This window comes from Charadrius vociferus, unplaced genomic scaffold, assembly GCF_000708025.1.
Source record: "Charadrius vociferus isolate BGI_N301 unplaced genomic scaffold, ASM70802v2 scaffold1070, whole genome shotgun sequence".
NCBI classification, from domain to species: Eukaryota; Metazoa; Chordata; class Aves; order Charadriiformes; family Charadriidae; genus Charadrius; species Charadrius vociferus.
In genome coordinates, this window is record NW_009646246.1 from 8,033 (window position 1) to 26,849 (window position 18,817).

An 18,817-nucleotide genomic window follows, 5' to 3' on the forward strand; every position below is an offset into this window, starting at 1 on the left:
GAGTGTCCCCGTCTCCGGGCGGTTTGGGTCGTCCCCCCCCCCCGGGTCCGGGTGTCCCTCACAGACATCGCCATCCTCATGCCTGGGGTGGCTTTAGGCTTCTTCTCTTTGCCAGAGCGTGCCTGCCCCCTCACACCCGCCATCTGCCTCTGTCCCCTTCCCCAACGCACTCTTTCTCAGGACTGGGGAATGGGGGCGATGCCATGTTGGTTTGTGTCCCTTTGTGTCGGGTGCTGTTGCCCTGGCACACCCCCCTCTGGCACCAGAGGCCCTGAGGGCACTCGATTGACACCCGCAGCGCTTGTCCCCTGTCACAGCCCCTGGCTTTCTCCCTCAGGGCTGTCCCTATGGCCCTGTTACTCCCACATGTCATCACCCAGCGGTCCCACGCACACGGTGACAATCCTGTTCCTCAATTGGCGGTATGCGGACAAGTACACGTGTGTCTTGTCTCCATCCCAAAATACAAAAGCGTCTTTTGGCCCCATCTGTCCAGCCTTGTCTCCCTCTGACTTTAGGCTTCAGCTAACAGAACTCAGGCCATGTACGTCCCCTGGGCTCTCGGCCTCAGTCTCTCTGGGTGGTGGTTGGTACAAGTCTCAAGGGGGAGAGGGTCCCTTGGAAATGTCTGTGACGTCTCGGCTCTCTAATCCATCCCTTCTGGAGGTTCCTAAGACCATCTTTATGTTTTTCTCTGGAAACTTCTCCCTCGTCTGTGATGGCAGGCACAAACCTCGTGCTGGAAAGGAGGACTGATTTACCACTGCTCTCTCTTGGATGCTGTTCTAGGAGAATATTCAGGTGGTTAAAGAATTTGGAAACCTCATCCCTTCCTAAATTAATATACTCTTAGGCCTCAAAAACACCTATTTCTCTAGTGGATTAGTGGATATTTCCTAGAGTGAAAGGGATTTAGGCTTAATTTTTGCAGAAACAAATAACACACACACACAAAATCAGAATTGCGCTTCTAGCTTGCCTGACGATGGAGTGATAGCTTCCAAATGTAGTTCAACACGGCGCGGTTTTCTGAGTCAAAAGATGTTCCAAGTGCTTGCCCAGGAAGCAGGATAACGAATTTAATCAGGCTTTGATCAGTGGTGCTGTTAGGAGCCCTGAAGAAATGGAAATTGGTGGGATTCTTCTGAGTTTCATTTGTGGCCTCTTAGGGACAGTTGTTGCTTGGTGGCTTTTTTTTTTTTTTTTCCGTAGCTGTCTGGGTATTGGGGATCTGGCAACTTTTGTTAGGCACTGGATCAGCACGATGTAACTTTTGGAGCACTTGGCTGTGAAATATTTAGGCAAAGGGAGGAAGGCAAGCTGATAGTTCTGTATGAACACTAAGCTAGTAATGAGATTGTATCAGATGCACATTATGAAGAAGTTGCTGCCAGAAAGGAGGACGGTATCCTGAGGGGCTGGGAAGGGGGTTAGAATATTTCAGCTGTGACCTCCTCACCCTTGGACAGGCATCCAGGAAAAAAAATGCCACTGATCTCAGCCTGCGTTTGGCTGAGCCCCGTGAGTGCCCGCGAGGGTTGGTGGCTGGTGTGAGCGTGCCGCAGAGCAGGCTGCGAGCTGAGGTGGCTTTGTTTGCTCATCCTGGTCTGCATTTGGGGGATGATGTTGGTGCCCTGGTTATATGGGAAATGGAATTGCTTATGTCCCTCTGGCAGATGTGTCTGGACGGTTTAGAAATATTTTTAGGAGTATCTTTGGACTTTGCTAGAAATTTTTTGGGGGATTGTTTAACGTTTGGCTTCTGAACCATGGTTTTACAAGGAGGGATGAGTCCCATGTCTGCGGAGCCCTGCCTTGGGATTCTGGCAGTAGGAGGGGGAGAAAACTGCTATCAGCACAAACCACGAGACTGTGCCGGGAAGATTCTGTCAAAAATACTTGCATTGGAGATGAACTTTTTCATGGACAAATCAAACAAACAACCATTTTATGCAATCCACCATTTCTGTTGACTGAAGAAATTCCCTTGAGTCCGTTAACTGAGTCTGGCAACAATTCGGCCCTGCCTTGTGTTTAAACAAGCTTGTTAGCAGCTGGTGTGAATACAGGCAGTGATGGGTCTGGAGAGGATCAGGAGCGATGATGTTAGCACACCAAGAACAGGAACTGGTTTCTGGAACACCAGTTCTAAGCATTTGTGTTTAAATAGCGAGCTGGGTCTTGGCTGTCCTGGTGGTCCCCAGCCAGCGTTTAAACCGAGTGAATCGGGATCGGGGTGGGGCTGTGGCTCGTGTTAGCAGGGCCAAACGTGGGTGGTATTAGTCCCACAGCTAAATTTTGAACTAGAAAACCGTGGAACTTGTGCAGATAGCAGAAGGAAGGGGAGTCACAGAGGCTCACCCTTGATTTCGGAGTTTTCTGTAAGGCACTGTAAAATTCAGCAAACGTGGAGATGGTTCCAGGGGAAGCTGTGCTTGCGACTGTTGTTGTCATGGCATTGGAAGAGGAGATGCAGCTCCTCGGTGTTGGTTATGTGCATCTTGCTCCATGCACGGTCTCCGCACCCTGGCTGGAGTTCCCCGTGCATGGGAGCTCGTCGGCGGCGGAGGGAAAGTTGTGATGGTTCTGGAAGGGAGAAGCCATCTCACACTGAAGAGCAAGATGAACACGGCAGTGTTGTGTGATGCTCTGGAAACCATAGAAACGGTTGTAAGGTGCTAATTATAAAAGGCACTGGGATCCCAGTGAGTTCGGGGGTTGTTGGAGAGGTGACTCTTGTTTCTGTTTGTTAAATGAACAGTTGAGTTCGTACGGGCCACGGTGATGCTTCTCTAGGTGGCAGTTCATCAACTGGAAACGATCCCTGGAGCTCTGTGGATGTTGGCAGGGGCAGGGGGTAGGCATAAACAAATCCCATTTTTGTGGAAATGGGTAGGTCTCTTCTGTTGGCTGTGTGGATCTTGCCCGAGGCAGCCTCCTGTGCTCCAGGGGCTCTGATTACTGGCTGAAGCACCAGCCGATCTCCTAGGACCTTTAGGAGCAGTGCCAGCCAGTACAAAACACAGCTATTTAGTATTCAAGTGAAATAGCAAAATTGGGATTTGCAGCACGCTTCTCCCTTCTCTGCAGTGTTGTTTTTGGTGTTGCCATGTTAATTCTAGCCAGAGTAGCATCTGCCACATATCAAATGTTGAAGTCCTATAAATTGGTACTGGCACAGGGTAAACAGCATGTATTTGTCCTTTCCAACACTTGCTGTCTGCTGTGGCTCTAATTGACCTCTGGAGAGTGCAGCATATGGCGATGGCCATGATAGCCTGTGTTAATGATCGAGGCTGGTGGCTCTGAACCTTCTTATCCCGGGACCTCCTGTTAAAATAGAGATTCCAGGAGCCCTTTTTCCTCCTGGGGTATGGAGAGAAAAGAAGGTTTTCCTGGGTATTTCAGTGAGGAAAATGGGGCTCAGTTGCCTGGTCTGCCACTGACTGGTGTGGCCGTGGGTAGGTCAGTTAACCTTTCCATCCTCAGCTCCTGTTTGAACCAAGGAAAGCTATAGCTCTGCCTGCCTGCAAGTGGACTGGGAGGACAGATGCTTTCCAGTGGTCCTGAGGCCGTGCGGACGTGATGGGTGAGAGGCTGCCCTGCGTTGGCGGGGCAGCAGGGTAGCACTGAGTGATTCCTCTGCCTGTGACGCAGCGTTGTGCTGCAGCTCTGTTAGGACATGGCAGTGCTTTCCAGAAGGCTTCAAAGTACTTTGTTCGGGAAGAGGTGGGTTCACTGTCAGTAGAGGATGGTTTGTTTTTCTCCCTCTTAAAGCATGCTGGTGTCCCCAGAGCGCTGATAGAAATTATTGACTACAAGATTCATGCTTCCATAGCAGTGCATGGGGGGTTTGTTAGCTTGGATACTGATTAATCATGCTCTAATTCATGGAAAACAGTATTTTTTTTCTCAAACTGTTGCCCAGTTGCTGTATTGTGTTAAGCGGTGGCAAAGTTTTGCTGCAGATGTGGGTTTGCCTCCATGCTAGTTAAAGTGATTTTGCTATGTCTCTTTTACCTACTTCCCCAGAGTATTATAAAGTTTAACTAATGCTTGCAAAGTACTTTGAGATGCCTGAACTGAAAGGCTTTGAGAGGAACAAAGTATTTTTATTTTCCTGAGCAAATTCCTGTTGTAAAGAATCCTAGAGAGTAGACTCACACACTCCATCATCTGGATCTTGTTAGTAAACAAATTGCATTTTCCCATCAATTTACTAATGGTAATTGCCACTTTGAGGCTACAGTCAGGTTTTGAAACAAAATTATGCCTGGCCCATTCGTTCTAACAGCTGTCCCTGAATGACACAGAATATTGATGTGTCTTTTATTGAAAAAGGAATTGGCTTTGGTGGGGAAGACAAATTATCAGCTACAGATAAACCCAGAATCATACTGACTGGTGTTGCTCAAGAATTCGAGTGACCAGGAATCACAAGCTGAGCAGACGGAGGGGAGGTGGTATTTTTCCAGCCCTATAAGGCCAGGGGTGGATTTCTGCTGACTGAGGAAGAAGGGCCTGGCCACTTCTGCAGGGGGAAGGGGAGAGCTGCTGGCTGGCGAGCTGGAGAAACGGTGGAGCTGAGCTTGCTGTTCCTCTGGCTGCTGGGCAAAATGCGCCTTTGGAGAGACGAGGGTCTTCTCTCTGTCACCTGCTGCTGTTGCCCCAAGCCCTGGTCCCTCCTTCAGCGGCATCAGGCTGCCTTTCCCTGCAGGGCTCTGTCCGGGATTGTGGCTGTTCTGACACAGCGGCCAGTCTGCTGCCTTACCCTTCTCCTTGCTGGCGTGACCTCTAGGAACACCGGGCTGCTTGCCTTGCTTGGGAAATTGCGCCTTTCGTCTCAGAATACGGTGAAACCAGCAGAGAAATGTGAAGCATCTCTCTCTTGGTGCCCCTGCTGTTGCCTAGTGAAGATGTCAATTGGTTTGTCTAAAATGTGTTTTGGTTTTACATCCTCTGAGCTCCACTGAGAGCCTCCCAGCCTGGCCCATGTCTGAGCCTTTTGTGAGGCTGAGGGACATGTGCCATTCATGCTGCTTCTGGCCTGGGGAGGGGCAGGACCAGTGTCTTGTCTTGCTGCAAAACGCAGGTGGCAGTGGCAAAATGCACTTCTTAATGGTGCTTTCAGCCCAGGACTGGTCCCTGTCAGGTTGTCTCTGCTTTCTACCCAGTGGGGGAATAGAAAGCTCCTGGCGTAAGAGGACTGTGTGAAAACAGGGGCTTATTTTCAAGAGGATTCAAAGGCAGATGAGGTCTAAAAAGCTGGGTCTGGAGACAGATCACTGGTCTGAAGAGCCTGTGCTCTAAATTAGCTGTTCTTAACTTTTTCCACTTTGGGGACCTCTAAAGCCTTTGTAGTGGAGGTGTGGAAATACCCCAGGCACAGACTGCTGTACAGCATGGACCTGCTCTTCGCAGCTGCAGTGCTTCTCAAAATAGCCCGTGACCCTGCGGTGAGGGACCGAGGTGTGTGACTGCGGTGCCGTCTGCTGCACCTCTGCTCTCTGCAACTGCCTCTTCCAAGCCCAAAATCTCGCTGTTCGTCTTGTGGCCAGCACCAGCCCCAGAGATCTCCAAAGGTCCTGGTACAGGCAAACTTTCTGCGGCTGGGTGACATCTCTTTTTGGGAGACAGGCGGGTCAGACCCATGGGAATGAGCTCCCCCAGAGCCAGGGGTTGCTGGGCACCTCATTGCTCTGCACCTTGCTGTGACCTTGCCTTCTGTAGCACAAATACACAGAGACACACACTCTGCTATATATAATCTCCTGCTACACGCCTCTCCCTGGGGAGAAGGCGAGAGAGCAAACATGTGCCAGGCGTTAGTCACGTTGCTCTCGGAGGCTGCTCAGATTCCACCATGATAAGCACAGGAGAGGATCCCTTTAGAGCGGTGCTGTCCGCTGCTTTCATTTTGGCAAGGTCTCCTAGGGTTTCACTTGGCACCATGCTGCGGGACCCGGCCTGATAAGCCTTAGGAAGGGGCACTGGATGCTGAGGATCGTACTGCGAGAAGGGAGGGGTTGGGATATCCCTTTTCCAAGGCGGTGTGGGGGCTTTTAATTCCTCTCCCTTTGGCATCCTGAGGAAAGTGTCAAGCGTGAGAGTTACTGTGGGAGCAGACATTCCTAAAAAAAACCCAACAAACCAACAAAACCAACCAAACAAAAAACCCCTAACCAAACCCATGTTTGCTTTCAGACTGGTGTCGGGATCAAAGGCCCAGTGGCTGGCTGACCAAGACCTACCTTGTGCGGTGGAGGGCAGTGCTGGGACTAGAAATGGCCAGTTCAGCTCTTTGGCAGCAATTCTAGTCCCCAGCACAAATCCCTTCCTCCTCCCCATCTCCTCCAGAGCCAGAATCCCGAAGCATCCAGAAATATCTGCTGTGTGCAGCTGGAAGGGGGAAAAGGCTTTCGCAGGGGGGATTTTTTTGGCGTTGTCAGGCTGTTGTATCTTGGGAAGAGTGGGGGCATCTTATAAATGAGACGAGGTATCCCGGCGCACCATTTCTGCCAGTCAGGAGACTTGCAACAGGTACAACATTTGCTTTGAGGTTTCTGCTTTGGCAGAAATGAGGACATCCAGAGACGCCTTGACATCTCACTTTGCTAACATTTGTGTCTGAATTTCTGGCAGGGAGGAGACAATCTCCAAATTGCTGTTCCCTCTCAGCCGTCAGCACCCTTCCTCCGCTCTGGAACAAGCTGATAATAGCTTGTTTGTGCCTTACCCACCGCCGAGAAGAGGGCTGAGAACAGGCGTGTCTAAGGAGCTGCGCGCTGTCGGGCTTCCCCTCCTGTTAGACAGCAATAATTAGTGGCTGGAGGCAGCGCCTCTTTCTTGATGCAGAATTAGCTGTTTTCTCTTCCCCGCCTTCACCCTCAGGGGAAATCACTGCATGGGGCTCTCTGATGCTGCGAGCTGGACCCCAGATCTGGGAGATCCCTTCCTCACCTGCGGTCTTTTTGCCTCTCCTCTCTCCTGGCTGTGGCTCGAGGAGTGGCTCAGTGCGGGGTTGAGCCTTTAGCTTGAGCTGAGGAGTATTGGCCTCCCTGCTCCATTGTGATTACAAATGATGGGAGGTGTATGACATTATTTATTCATTCATCTGTGCAGCATTCTCTGTACATCCCAAAGGACTTTATGGGATTGCTTAATGCTCCTTGGTGCTGCTCTAAAGTAAATACTGGGCAGGGCATCAAAGAGCACCATCTCTGCTCTTAACGGAGCGGTGGCCGGTTTACTTTCCGCTTATCTGTTGTGTGGGATGACTGTCTCTGAAAATAGTCATCTTTTCTCTTTGCAGTGTGTATGTGTCTTTCCAGTCTGACGTTTGTTAAATGTGGTCTGTTTTTTCATTGGTAATGATGGAGAAAGGATGTGAAAAATACGTACCTCATCAAAGGCTTGCTCATATAATTAGACAGCTCGCTGCACATCTCCAGAGCTGGGACCTCTGTGGTACTTGCAGATTTGAACTGTGCCACAGATCCCACTGCAGAATGGCTCCCTCGTGCCTCCTTTCATCTCCACCTCCTTGGAGGAGATGTGGCAGCGGCTATTTGGACACTATTGTGTGTCCTGTTGCACGCAGGGAGCGGGGAATCCCAGAACTGGAGTCCATTTCCTTAGGCTGACGGCTTGGACCCTGTCCGCAGTCAGCAGGGGAATGCTGCGTGCTTTCCAAGCGTGCTGGAAGTCACTTGACCTGCCTACGGTTTCGGTGTTGGAAGCAGACCCCAGGCCTGACTCCTAGCCAAACCCTGCTGTTGCCAGCGTTGTCTGCTTCTCTCCAGCGTTACCTGCTTGGCACAGGAATTATGGGAATGGAGCTGTAATGAAATTGCTTCCTAAATCCCGCATGTTGATAGCAGCTCAATTAGATGGGACTCGTGTGATTCCTGTGAAGTCCGTGTGAATGAATGATGCTGGGGCCGTCCTCAGAAAAGGCAGCTCGGAAACATGCTACCACTTGACCTGCTCTTGAGCGCTGGCACATCCTTGTCAGTGCATGGGCTTGTCTGGAGCAGGGTAGCCAGATATAGTCCAGAGGTGGATTTTTTTTTAATTTTTTTTTTTTTTACTATTGATGCTTTCACTGCTGGGTGCTGTAGCATGAGCCTGTCTGTACAATAGTAGCTGAACGTTCATTCTTCTGCTTCCCTGTATTCCTGGGGCTGCCACACATGACTAAGGAGCAAAAACAATCTAGTGGAGTGACTCATCCCTTTAGAGAAGGTGGGATAAGAGCAACAAGAGACAGCAAGGATAGAAACAGCATCCACAGGGGGCCTGTGCTGTGCTGCACCAAAGCTACCCAGAATCTCTTCTGGCTGGCCACGTTGAAGACTTTGGTCATCAGTGATTTGTAACAGTGAGAACTAGTTAAGAAATTGGCTGGTGTGACGTTTCCTAAATAAAGGCAAAGGTGATTTATTTAAAACATAAAATGCGCTATTTCTTGGTCTGTAGGTTTGTCTCAGTTCTAAGCTGTATCTTGGATGATCAGTGGAACAGACGAGAGAGCTGAGGCTGGCTCAGGAGTCCTCACCACATGATTGAATGAGATGCTTCTGTGGCTTGTAACCACAGTTCTCCAGGTTGCTTCAGCACAGCAGGTTGCTCTGAAAGTCTAATGGGTTATATTGCTTCAAAAACAGCTTCTGGGATATTTGGCATCCCTGTAAGTCAATTGAGGGTAACTGCAGGGCAGTGGAACTTGAGTTTTGAGTCTCATTTTCCTTTCTCTTTTAGATCAACGAACTCAGCAATGTTCCCGTCCCTGTCATGTTAATGCCCGATGACTTTAAAGCCTACAGTAAGATTAAGGTGGACAATCATCTATTCAACAAGTAAGTAGCTGCTTCCCAACTTGTTTTTGTCTATAATTAGAGCTCTTGGCCGTGGGGGAAACTGGCATGGTGAAGGCCTTTTGGTTTGTTCCCTGTTGTAATGCCAAGAGGATCTGGCGTGGCTTTGTTGCCAAGTCTGTGCCCTGCCCAGACCACTCAACAGGACATGGTGGGGGGGTCAGCCTGTCACTGAGATGCTGTTTTGCGGTTTCGTTTATATGCTTTGAGTGATGAGGAGTCTGGTAAGGCCAGGCTCAGGAGTGACACTACTACAAAGCTAGTTACACATAGATATTCACTGGACTGGGTAGAAGACAGTACTTTAGAGTTCAGAAAGTGTAGCTTGTCCAAAGCCCTAGGGCTGGAGTTTGCTTCACATCTTGGTTATGCTCAAAACTGATGCAGGACTGTCTCTTGACTCCTGCTGTGCCCTGTCTGGGTGTCCTGTCCTGACCAGTAGAACCCAAATCCCAAGACCATGGAGGAGCAGGTAGGAGTTTGCTCACCGTGACCTGCTAGGTTCCTTGTCTCTTTGAGACAGTTCACAGGAGACAGCTGTGAAGTTCCATTTTACACCTGGCCCATGGGATTTGTGGGGAGTTACCCCCTTCTTCTTTTCCCAAAAGATCGATTTTTGGAAGCCCTTTTAAAGCCATGGTTGTGGCTGGTGCTCAGAGCTGCATTCCCCACCCTGGCTCTGTGTGTGCAGGTCTGCAGTGCTCCCTGATTAATGCTTCATTTTCACTAAGTTTCACAGGGATCAGCTTTGAGAGTGGGAGTGTGATTCAAAAGTTTGTCTTCTCTGGCACCTACAATTTGCAGTATCTGCTCTTCCCTCTTCTCCTACGTAGATTTTGGTTTCCCACACATTGGTGCAAAGGATTCTCATTGAGAATGAGCTGACAAAATCTCCCACTGTGTCCAGGCAGGACCAATCTCTCTGCTTCTTCCCAGTGGGCAGAATAAGAGCTCTGGTAGGGTGTAGATGCAGCATCCCTCAGCGATGGGGAACGTTGTCTGTTCTCCTCTCTACTGTGCCCTGGGGAGATCCCGTTCTGATGGCAAAGCTCACAACAGTGGTTGGGACTGGTCTGGAACATGCCAGGCTGGACCTGATTCACCCCCTCTCCTTTGCGTTCTGGGTGAGATGGTTTGTCTTGTGTTGACATTTCTTTTGACGCACGAGTGATCTGATCTGATCTGAAATCAGAGCCTCCCCCCTTTCCTCCAGCTTTTCATCTTAAACAGTAACAGTGTGTTGCAGGGGGCAGCTGTGTTACTGAACGGAACAAAGCAACAAAGGAGGAGGAAAGAGAGAAATTATTCTGTCAAATCTGTGCTTGTGACAGGGGAGATTGTTCTGTACCGCAGGCATCCTCATCCAAAGAGCCTGTTAGTCAAAAGCTGGATCCTGCAAGCATTTCTATGAACAGATGACTTTTGTAGGCATCCAAAGAAACAAGCTGCCCCAATGAAAGTAAGTACTTGCAGAATAGGGCCCTTGTAGGTAGGAGGGGGCTTGCATATCCTGGGGCGTTAGCAGTGAAGTGGGAGAAGAATTGAGTTTGATTTCACAAGCTGATCATTGCACAACAATATCTTCTCTGCTTTGCCCTAGGGAAAACTTGCCAAGTCGCTTTAAATTTAAGGAGTATTGTCCACTGGTGTTCCGAAACCTCCGAGAAAGATTTGGGATTGACGATCAAGACTACCAGGTACCGTCTCTTCTCTTCCTGCCCTCCTAACACCTTTCCCTAGGACAGAGTAACCAAGCTGGCGGTGAATTTACGATATCAACATTCTTGCATGGTCAGCTTTTATGGGCTTATAGTCATGGTTTGAATGGTTTTACCATAACTAACTGAGTAGATCTTGCTGTGCCAGGCACTGGGCAATTGCAGAATGAAAAGATGGTCCCTGCTCCAGAGCGCTTACAGTCTCGGCATAAAGTAAGACACAGCAGATGGTTGCAGACAGGCAGGAGCTCGAGGATGACAATGATCTAGTGCAGAACATCTGCAGGGAAAATGAGTCTGTCGTATTTTTACAGATTTGGGTGGTGTTTTAACCAAGTGCATGTGCCAAGCATTGGTGCTGTTGAATTGGGTTTATCAAGGTGGCTGCTGCTTTGGGATGTGGCCCCTAGGGCCAGAGGCTCAGGCTTGCCTTGGAGGGGAGACACATTTTCTTGTATTAATACCGCTGGGCTTAAATCCAGTAAAAGAGAAATGTCGCAACTCCTGCTGCTACAACAGGGCCGCCCTTCCACACACAGCTCTTAGTCTTACGCACGCAGGAGATGTGTAGTAGCAGGCTGCTTAGAGACCTCTTAAATGAGGGGAAAGCCAGTGCAGAGAAAGAGGGTGGCTTTGATAGCTGTGTGGCCTTTAGCAGGCCGAGTGTTAGGTAATTAAACCCGGTATCTTTGGCACTCCGCTGCGGTTGATAAAGGCTGGCAATACGCCAGCACTGACTGGTCGAGGGCTTCAACTAAAATACTCACTGGAATCCACCAGCACAGAGAGGCACGTTAGCGCTGGAGCAGTGGGTGAGTGGTCCCTTGCTCCCTCCCTTCTTTGCTTCACGTGCAAGCGCAGCCATGCTCCCTGCTGCCCGCCTTGTTGGGAGAGGAGATGGGAGCAGAGCTGTTCCTGCTAATCCCACCAAACTGCTTCCTTCTGATGGTGTGTGTGTGTGTGTGTGCCCATGCCCACATATGTCTATACGCCTTCCCCAAGCGTGTCAAAATTCTCCCTGATTATATCTAGGTTATTGCCTGATCTCCCACTGTTTCAAGGTTAATATAATGAAGAGATCTGCTTGCTTACTCCGGCTGCATGGCTTATTGCACTGGTGAGACACTGGATCTACTTGATCCAGTTTCTGGTCTCATGTGGTATGGAGCAAGGAGCAGATGTGTAACACCTGCGTCTCCTCCTCCGCCCCTTGTCCCCAGACCAAGGGGGGGAGCATACTGCTCCCTCTGTGAGAAGGGCTGACCTCTGAGGATAGAGAGATCAGTGTTTGGGGCTTTTTGCTTATTTGTGTAACTGTCTCAGCTGCCTCTCTCCTGGCTGCCAGGGCCCATCCTACTCTGCTGTCTGTTCTCAGGCGTACTGGGCACTCTGAGGGTGTTTGCTCAAAGTGAGACACGTTTTTCGAGCAGAACTGACAGTCGTCTTTGCTTTTCTTCTGCAAGGGGCCAGCCATCCCCAGGAGGAATAGTAAATGCTGGCTGCTGCCTCGTGGCTGCCTGTCGCAGCTCTGGTCTGGGTGACTGCCCATCTGCTGATGGAGACAGAGCTGAGCGCAGCGTTAGGAGGCAGGTGGCGTTCGTTGTGCCCGCGTGTGCTCAGTGCCTTGTAATTACCTGCGAGCCATGAGTTGCGCACGCAGATCTCTCCTGCTTGTGGTGGAAGATCTCTTTTATTTTCAGGACACGGCTGCTCAGTCCATGCTTTTCTTGAGCACGTGCCTGTTAGATTATTAATTTTATTTTTTCCCTCCTACTGTCAGGCCCATTCTCTAGGCAGCAGTGGCGTTTTGCCAGGAGAAGCAGTACCATTGCCTCCTGGTCTGTTGACAGTAGTTCATGCCAGGCTGTGTGTGGCTCCTGAGGAGACTGCTTGGCCAGCAACACCCTGCCCCTGGGTCTGGCTCTGCCAGGGAATTACTTTGTGGGCTGGCTTCCTCCATACCCTTCAATGTACTTACATGTAGTGAATTCATTGGCTCCTAATTATTTTTTCTCCCAGTCCATCCACTATAGCATATTTTAGAAATTTTCTTCTGCGTTTCTTTTAAGAAATGATTAGACCGTGTGAAGTAACTTGCATAGAAGCACCCACAATCTTGTTGGTTCTCAATACCTAGTTTATCATTTACGCTTTATCTGTTGCTCTGAAGGATTACTTCTCCAGTCTCTGGGCTAGAGCAGTTTGGCTCTTTAAAAGTGTCCCACTAGAACAGAAAGCAGAAAACATTCATTGAGCTAAATTCAGGTGGGTAAAACTTGATGGCTTGAGTGGGAATTGAGCCAGGATGCTAAATATAACACCCGAACTCTGGAAGAGGTGGGAATGACAGGAAGGGAACAAAGTAAACCTAGGGACGATGAGTTTGGTAATGTCCATATGTGGTCATGATTTCTGCTTCCCATCTCCTCTAGAAGAAAAGCTCTGTGGTTTTGAGGTGAGGGGTGATTAAACTGTGTAGCACAGACTCATTTGCAAATGTCAGCAAGAAGTAAGGTGGTTTTTTTTTGTTTGCTTTTATTTTCCTGACGGTTTCCAAAGCCATTGGCAGGAGCAGAGTTTTTCCCCTGCTTCATTAAAGTTTTAAAAGCTTTAAATGCTTCATTCTGAAAGGAAACCTCTCGGCTCACTTGCAGCGTGACACGGTAAATCCCTCTTTCGCAGCAGGCTCTGCTTGCCTGCGTGTCTGGGTCTGCAGAAGAGCAGGCTCCCTCTGCTGTCTGCTCTTCAGAGAGCTGAGGGAAGGAGAGAACAGTGTAACTAGCAGCTAAAAAAAATGCATCGTGAAACGCATTGTCCAGCCCTGAGATCCTGAAAGCCACATGTCCCTTGACCTAAAGACCACTATCCAGGTGTCAGTACTGTCGAGTTTCAGAGCACAATGCTCCTCATGCTTGCAACAGCAGCAACGAAATACTGGTGAGAGCCTATACTGTTGGTTGACAAAATGGCTTCTGAACAGAGACTAGTGTCTGGGGTGGTGGTGTTGGAAGGCAGTTGCTGAGAAGTGGTGGCGAGAACAAACAGGAGACCGGTAACCTACTTGGGTTAGTCTGGAAGGTGCAGAGAGCAGTGACTCTAACAGTAGGATGAGGCTCACAGCAAGTCCACCTACCTGGGGAGAGGCATCAGAACAAAGAGCTCATGTTGTGGCTCAGGGGACATGGTAGATACTTGCTCTGCAGTTTGTTTGGGATTTGCCAATTGTGCTGCAAGTATGAAAAGAAGCTGCAATATTTCGTTGCTAAGGGTGGAGACAGGGATGTAAAGACAGATGCTGCTGGTTGTCGGAAGAACAACCGAGCTATTTATACTCACAGTCTTTTTCATCCAATTGTAAGAATAGCAGAGGCTGAGGGTGGCTTTTGGTTTCAGGATGACCTGTAAAGAATTCCCAGACAATTAGACTTTTGCTGGTTTAGGCTGTTTTTTGATGGCAAAGAAGGCAGGCCATTTCATTCATTTTGTTCTGTTTTTCCTTAAACCTTGGAAATATCCTGACTGTTCTTAAATTTCCAGGAGGAAATGCTAAGAAGTCTTGCCCCATGTATACTGCCTCTTTAAAAACCTCTAAGTAAAAAGCGTCTTCAAAAATGCATGTCAGGTGTTGGAGTAAAACATGTCAACAAAGAGAAGGCCCAGATCAAAGCTCTAAACTCCATGTCCAGACTTCTAAACCATTGGGTTAACCTCAGTAGTGCTGAACACTCAAGGATGCTTGCTTATTAATGGTCACGATCAGAGTGTGTTTGCAAGTGTGCTCTGAAGCTTGGCCAGATCACTGTCACAGTTACGAAGGTGGAGCACAAAGTCCTTGGGCTGTCTGTTGTTCCAGAGCCAGGATGTGGATCTGGCCCTGGTCACCCATGTCCCATCTGCTTTCCAAGACTGCTTTTCTTTTTTCTCCAGGGAGGTGGCAGCTTCTGCCTCTCCTCCCCACTTTTTTATTCTGCTTCCCTCAGAACTCGGTGACACGAAGCGCCCCAGTGAACAGTGACAGCCAGGGCCGATGTGGGGCCCGGTTCCTCACCACCTACGACAGGAGGTTTGTCATTAAGGCAGTGTCGAGCGAGGATGTAGCAGAGATGCACAACATCTTAAAGAAGTACCATCAGGTACGGTGAGTCTGGAACGCTGGGAGGGGAGGTGGCAAACACCTTGGGGACAATCTTGTGATTTGCTGGGGAACTGGAGCTTGGATTCACAGTGTGCAACCTGGCAGAGCTTGCAAATAGCTTTTGCAAAAGAAAACAGTGTTCCTTAGCGTTTGAGAGCCAGTTATGGCACAGCTGCCTGATTCTTCACAGTTCTGAGCCCGTTCACAGCTCACCCTGCTCCTTACATCAATGAATTATGGATCGCTGATACCTGAGATCTGTAAACATGCTCCTAATTCAGTCCTTTGAATTAGACTTTCCAGAGGGACCAGGAGGAGACAGTTACGTGCAGCAGGGAAGGGGGGGGCAAAGTGGGACATCTGGAAACGTTCTACCTGGGTCCACATTATCTGCCAGTCTATCTGCTCTTTGCTTTCAGATACACTCACATAACCACAAGACGTGACGTTAGCCAGTGCCAGCAACACTCGCCCCACTGAGACTGAGTGAGGGACATGCACACCTAGCCTGCTACAGCAGGGTGGACGTACACACACAATGGGACGCTCTGTCTTGGCTCAGGGCTGGAAGAGTCTTACAATGCCATAACTTGCATTTCTTGAGACCCTAGGAGCCATTTGCAAGCCTCCTTTCCTTTCACATCGGTGTCAGATGGCTGGAACTGGCGGCTTTGCTATCACCTTCTCGCTGAGCTTGTGTTCTGTCAGAGAACGGTTTTGTGTGACAGTACTGTCTTTCTCTGCCCTTCCCTTCCCCGCTCTTCTCCAGTTTATAGTGGAGTGTCATGGGAACACCCTCCTGCCCCAGTTCCTTGGCATGTATCGGCTCACCGTGGACGGAGTGGAAACCTACATGGTGGTTACCAGAAACGTATTCAGTCACAGGCTGACTGTGCACCGGAAATATGACCTGAAGGTGAGGGTTTGGAGGGCAGTCATGGAGCTGAGAGTGCCTTTTCCAGGAGGGTGGGAGTCGGTCTTTGTAGCACCTACTTGACAAGGTCCTAGGCTTTGCTTTTTGTCCAGGGGATTAGGTTTTGGGGGCTCTGGATGGGGCTCCACTTGAGGCTCGAATGTTGTTCCGTTTCCCTATCCCAAGTGGCCTACGCCAGGTAGATCTGCAAGTCTATCTCAGGGATGAAAAATGGATTGAGCACTGAGTTTAAAAATACTTCCATTGTTTTTCTGCATGGAGGAATTAAACGGTGTCAATGAATTCTTCGGGAATATGACACAGTGCAGCAATGCTCTTTTCTTTATTCTTTTATCAGGGCTCAACAGTATCCAGGGAAGCAAGCGATAAAGAGAAGGTATGGACTGTTCCTGGCCAGCCTTTCCTTCCTCCTGGTGGTTGGAAGCAGATGGGATCCAACTGACTTCCCTTTTCCAAAGGGGTACTGAGCAGGGGACGTTAAATGGGCCCTGAGTGATAACCTGTTTCTGTCCCACCTTTCAGGCTGTGCCCAGTAACTGCTCAGGAAGAGATGGTGCAGACCTGGTGCTGCCCTGCCCTGCTCTGTTATGTTGACACTACCAGGAGTGGGGGGAACTTCCTGGGGGACAATCCCACAAGTACCAAAACCCACATTAGTGCAATGGTGTCTTTATGGAAGGATTTCTTCGTAGCGCTCCCTGTGTACCAAACTGAGTCAGGTCAGCAGTTCACTTTTGCAACAGGTGCTTTTATAAACCAGACCGGCTCCTCTCAACCAGACCAGCTCCTCTCAGATTCTTGGCATATCTCAGTACGTTTGCAAATTTGGTTTCTGCTGCCATTAGGGAAACTTAGGAGTTAAGATCCTGCCCTTGCAAAACTTTAGCTGTGATGCTGCCAGGAAAAGTCCCTGAAATCACATCAGTAACACATGGTACTACATGTTTTGCACATGCACGTGGGATTTTCTGGTTTGGGACCACAGAGTAAGTCTGCTCCAGCCTGCCCTAAAATTAGATCTCTGGCATGAGCCAAGGAACTCCCATTTACACTGAATTCTCTGGTGTCAAGGCACAGCTTCATTGTGCCCAAGTGTCCCCGGCTTGCTGGCTGTTTACTCTAGTGGTTTCTGCTTATGCAGTTTGTCTCAGACCATTCATATTAGATCCGTATAAAGCCACTACACATACGTCATTGTAAGAACAAAATAATTCAATTCCCAGCTGCACAAAGGGGTTGTATGTGCTTCCATATTCCTGAGAAATCCTCGGGGCCTGCTGCAAGCAGATTCCTCAGAAAGCAGTGGTTTTCATTTTTTCCTCAAGCCTTTAGGGAGACAAGCAATTTTTTTTTTTCAAGCCTTCCCCCCTTCCAGAAGCCAACAAAACGCGTTTCTTTTCTATTCTGGGAGCTGGTTGGACCATCTCTGGCTGGAGCCCAGCTGCCAAGTTTTCAGCCTGCAGCACATCTTCCTGGCAGTCTTTAAAGTTGAGTTGCTCTCTGTGTCTCCTTTCAGTTTCCCCCTAGGAACAGCTCAGCACTGTGCTCTGCCTGATGCCATTTTCATATTTTGTGGAGAGGATGAGACACTTCACCTTATAAACAGCCAAAAGATCCTGGTGCAACCCCACACTCAATCAGAGTATTGCTAATGGATCAGTGTACCAGCCCTCCCCCAAGAAGTAGGGGTTTGGAAAATTTGACACAGGCTTTTTGTTGCAGGCCAAGGATCTACCAACATTCAAGGACAACGACTTCTTGAATGAGGGTCAGAAGTTACATGTTGGAGAAGAGAGTAAAAAGAACTTCCTCGAAAAGCTGAAGCGAGACGTGGAGGTAGAGTTTCCTGGGGGACAGCTTTTGCTCGGTCTCCCATAACTGGATCCTGACTGTTGCCTCCAGTTCAAGGGGTGCAGCAGTGACTGAAAAGCAAGTCATTCCTGGATCAGCCAAGCAAATACAGTCAGGGTCATGCTGATGGCAGTGGGCACATATGCTCGTGTGTAGATTCCCTGGAGTCTAATAAGGGGTTAGCTCTCACTACAGCCCTTTCTCGGGGACATACTGGCAGGGTGGGACTGGGAATTTCTGATCCCACATGGATGCTGTTGTTCTCACTTATCTCTTTCTCCCAGTTTTTAGCTCAGCTGAAGATTATGGACTACAGCTTGCTGGTTGGGATCCACGATGTTGACAGAGCAGAGCAGGAAGAGATGGAAGTGGAGGATCGGGCAGAAGATGAGGAGTGTGAGAACGATGGTCTCGGAGGCAACCCCATTTCCTCCTATGGCACACCCCCTGACAGCCCTGGCAATCTCCTCAACTACCCTCGCTTCTTTGGGCCTGGAGAGTTCGATCCTTCTGTTGATGTCTACGCCATGAAAAGCCACGAAAGTGAGTGTCGGGGAATATTGCCCTGAAGAAGATTTGGAGGGCAGAGGAGGTGTCCTGTGGTCTGGCTGGGCTAAATGGAGCGGGAGGACTGTCCACAGAGAGAGAGAGACACCGCCGAGTGTCTCTCCTTTGCTATGCAGTCTGTTTTTGTGGATGGTGTGAGTTGGAATGGGTAGAAGTGATGCTTGGAGAGTAGTAGCATGTTCAGAGAGCGTGTGGGCCTCTGGTGTGCTGTTTCCGGTCATTCTTCTCTGCCCTTCTACAGCCTCCAGCTGCCTTGCTTTCTCTGCTAGTTGCATCAAAACAGTTCTGCCATGTATTCCGTAAACAGGGGGGCGCAGCTGGGCTTTGCTCACAGCTCAGGGTGTGCTAGCGACTCTCTTGCCTTGCTAGGTGCCCCCAAGAAGGAAGTGTACTTCATGGCCATTATAGACATTCTTACGCCATATGATGCGAAGAAGAAAGCTGCACATGCTGCCAAAACAGTGAAACATGGGGTAAGCAGCCTGGCACCTGCAGGGAGGAGGGGCTTTGGGGCTTCTGCTTTGCCTGCATGTCTGCGTGCGTGTGTGTGATGTCTCCTGACACTGATTTTTCTACCAGTTTGGAAATTCTCCAGTGATCCTGTGCCCAATAACAGCTCTTCCCTCACTTACTCTCTCCTCACGCTGTCTTAGAAAGGCTTTCCCTCTGGTTGGTTGGAGATGACTTGAATTTACGTCCCAGTTTGGGAGGCGCTGTGTTTCCCTGCTGTGGCACC

The 18,817-nt window shown here is 49.4% G+C and overlaps 1 protein-coding gene across 1 annotated transcript in view; it reads left to right on the forward strand.

Annotated features, from left to right (window-relative positions):
* Positions 1 to 8,765: 8,765 nt before the first annotated feature.
* The window catches only part of PIP4K2B (phosphatidylinositol-5-phosphate 4-kinase, type II, beta), a 10,571-nt gene continuing 519 nt past the window's right edge, over positions 8,766 to 18,817 (forward strand). Inside the window, exons 1-8 of the mRNA XM_009882245.1 lie at positions 8,766 to 8,858; positions 10,477 to 10,573; positions 14,575 to 14,727; positions 15,499 to 15,645; positions 16,001 to 16,039; positions 17,386 to 17,499; positions 17,799 to 18,057; positions 18,451 to 18,554. Coding sequence (XP_009880547.1) covers positions 8,794 to 8,858; positions 10,477 to 10,573; positions 14,575 to 14,727; positions 15,499 to 15,645; positions 16,001 to 16,039; positions 17,386 to 17,499; positions 17,799 to 18,057; positions 18,451 to 18,554 — 978 coding nt within the window. The 5' untranslated portion in view covers positions 8,766 to 8,793. The remainder of the gene's footprint in view (positions 8,859 to 10,476; positions 10,574 to 14,574; positions 14,728 to 15,498; positions 15,646 to 16,000; positions 16,040 to 17,385; positions 17,500 to 17,798; positions 18,058 to 18,450; positions 18,555 to 18,817) is intronic.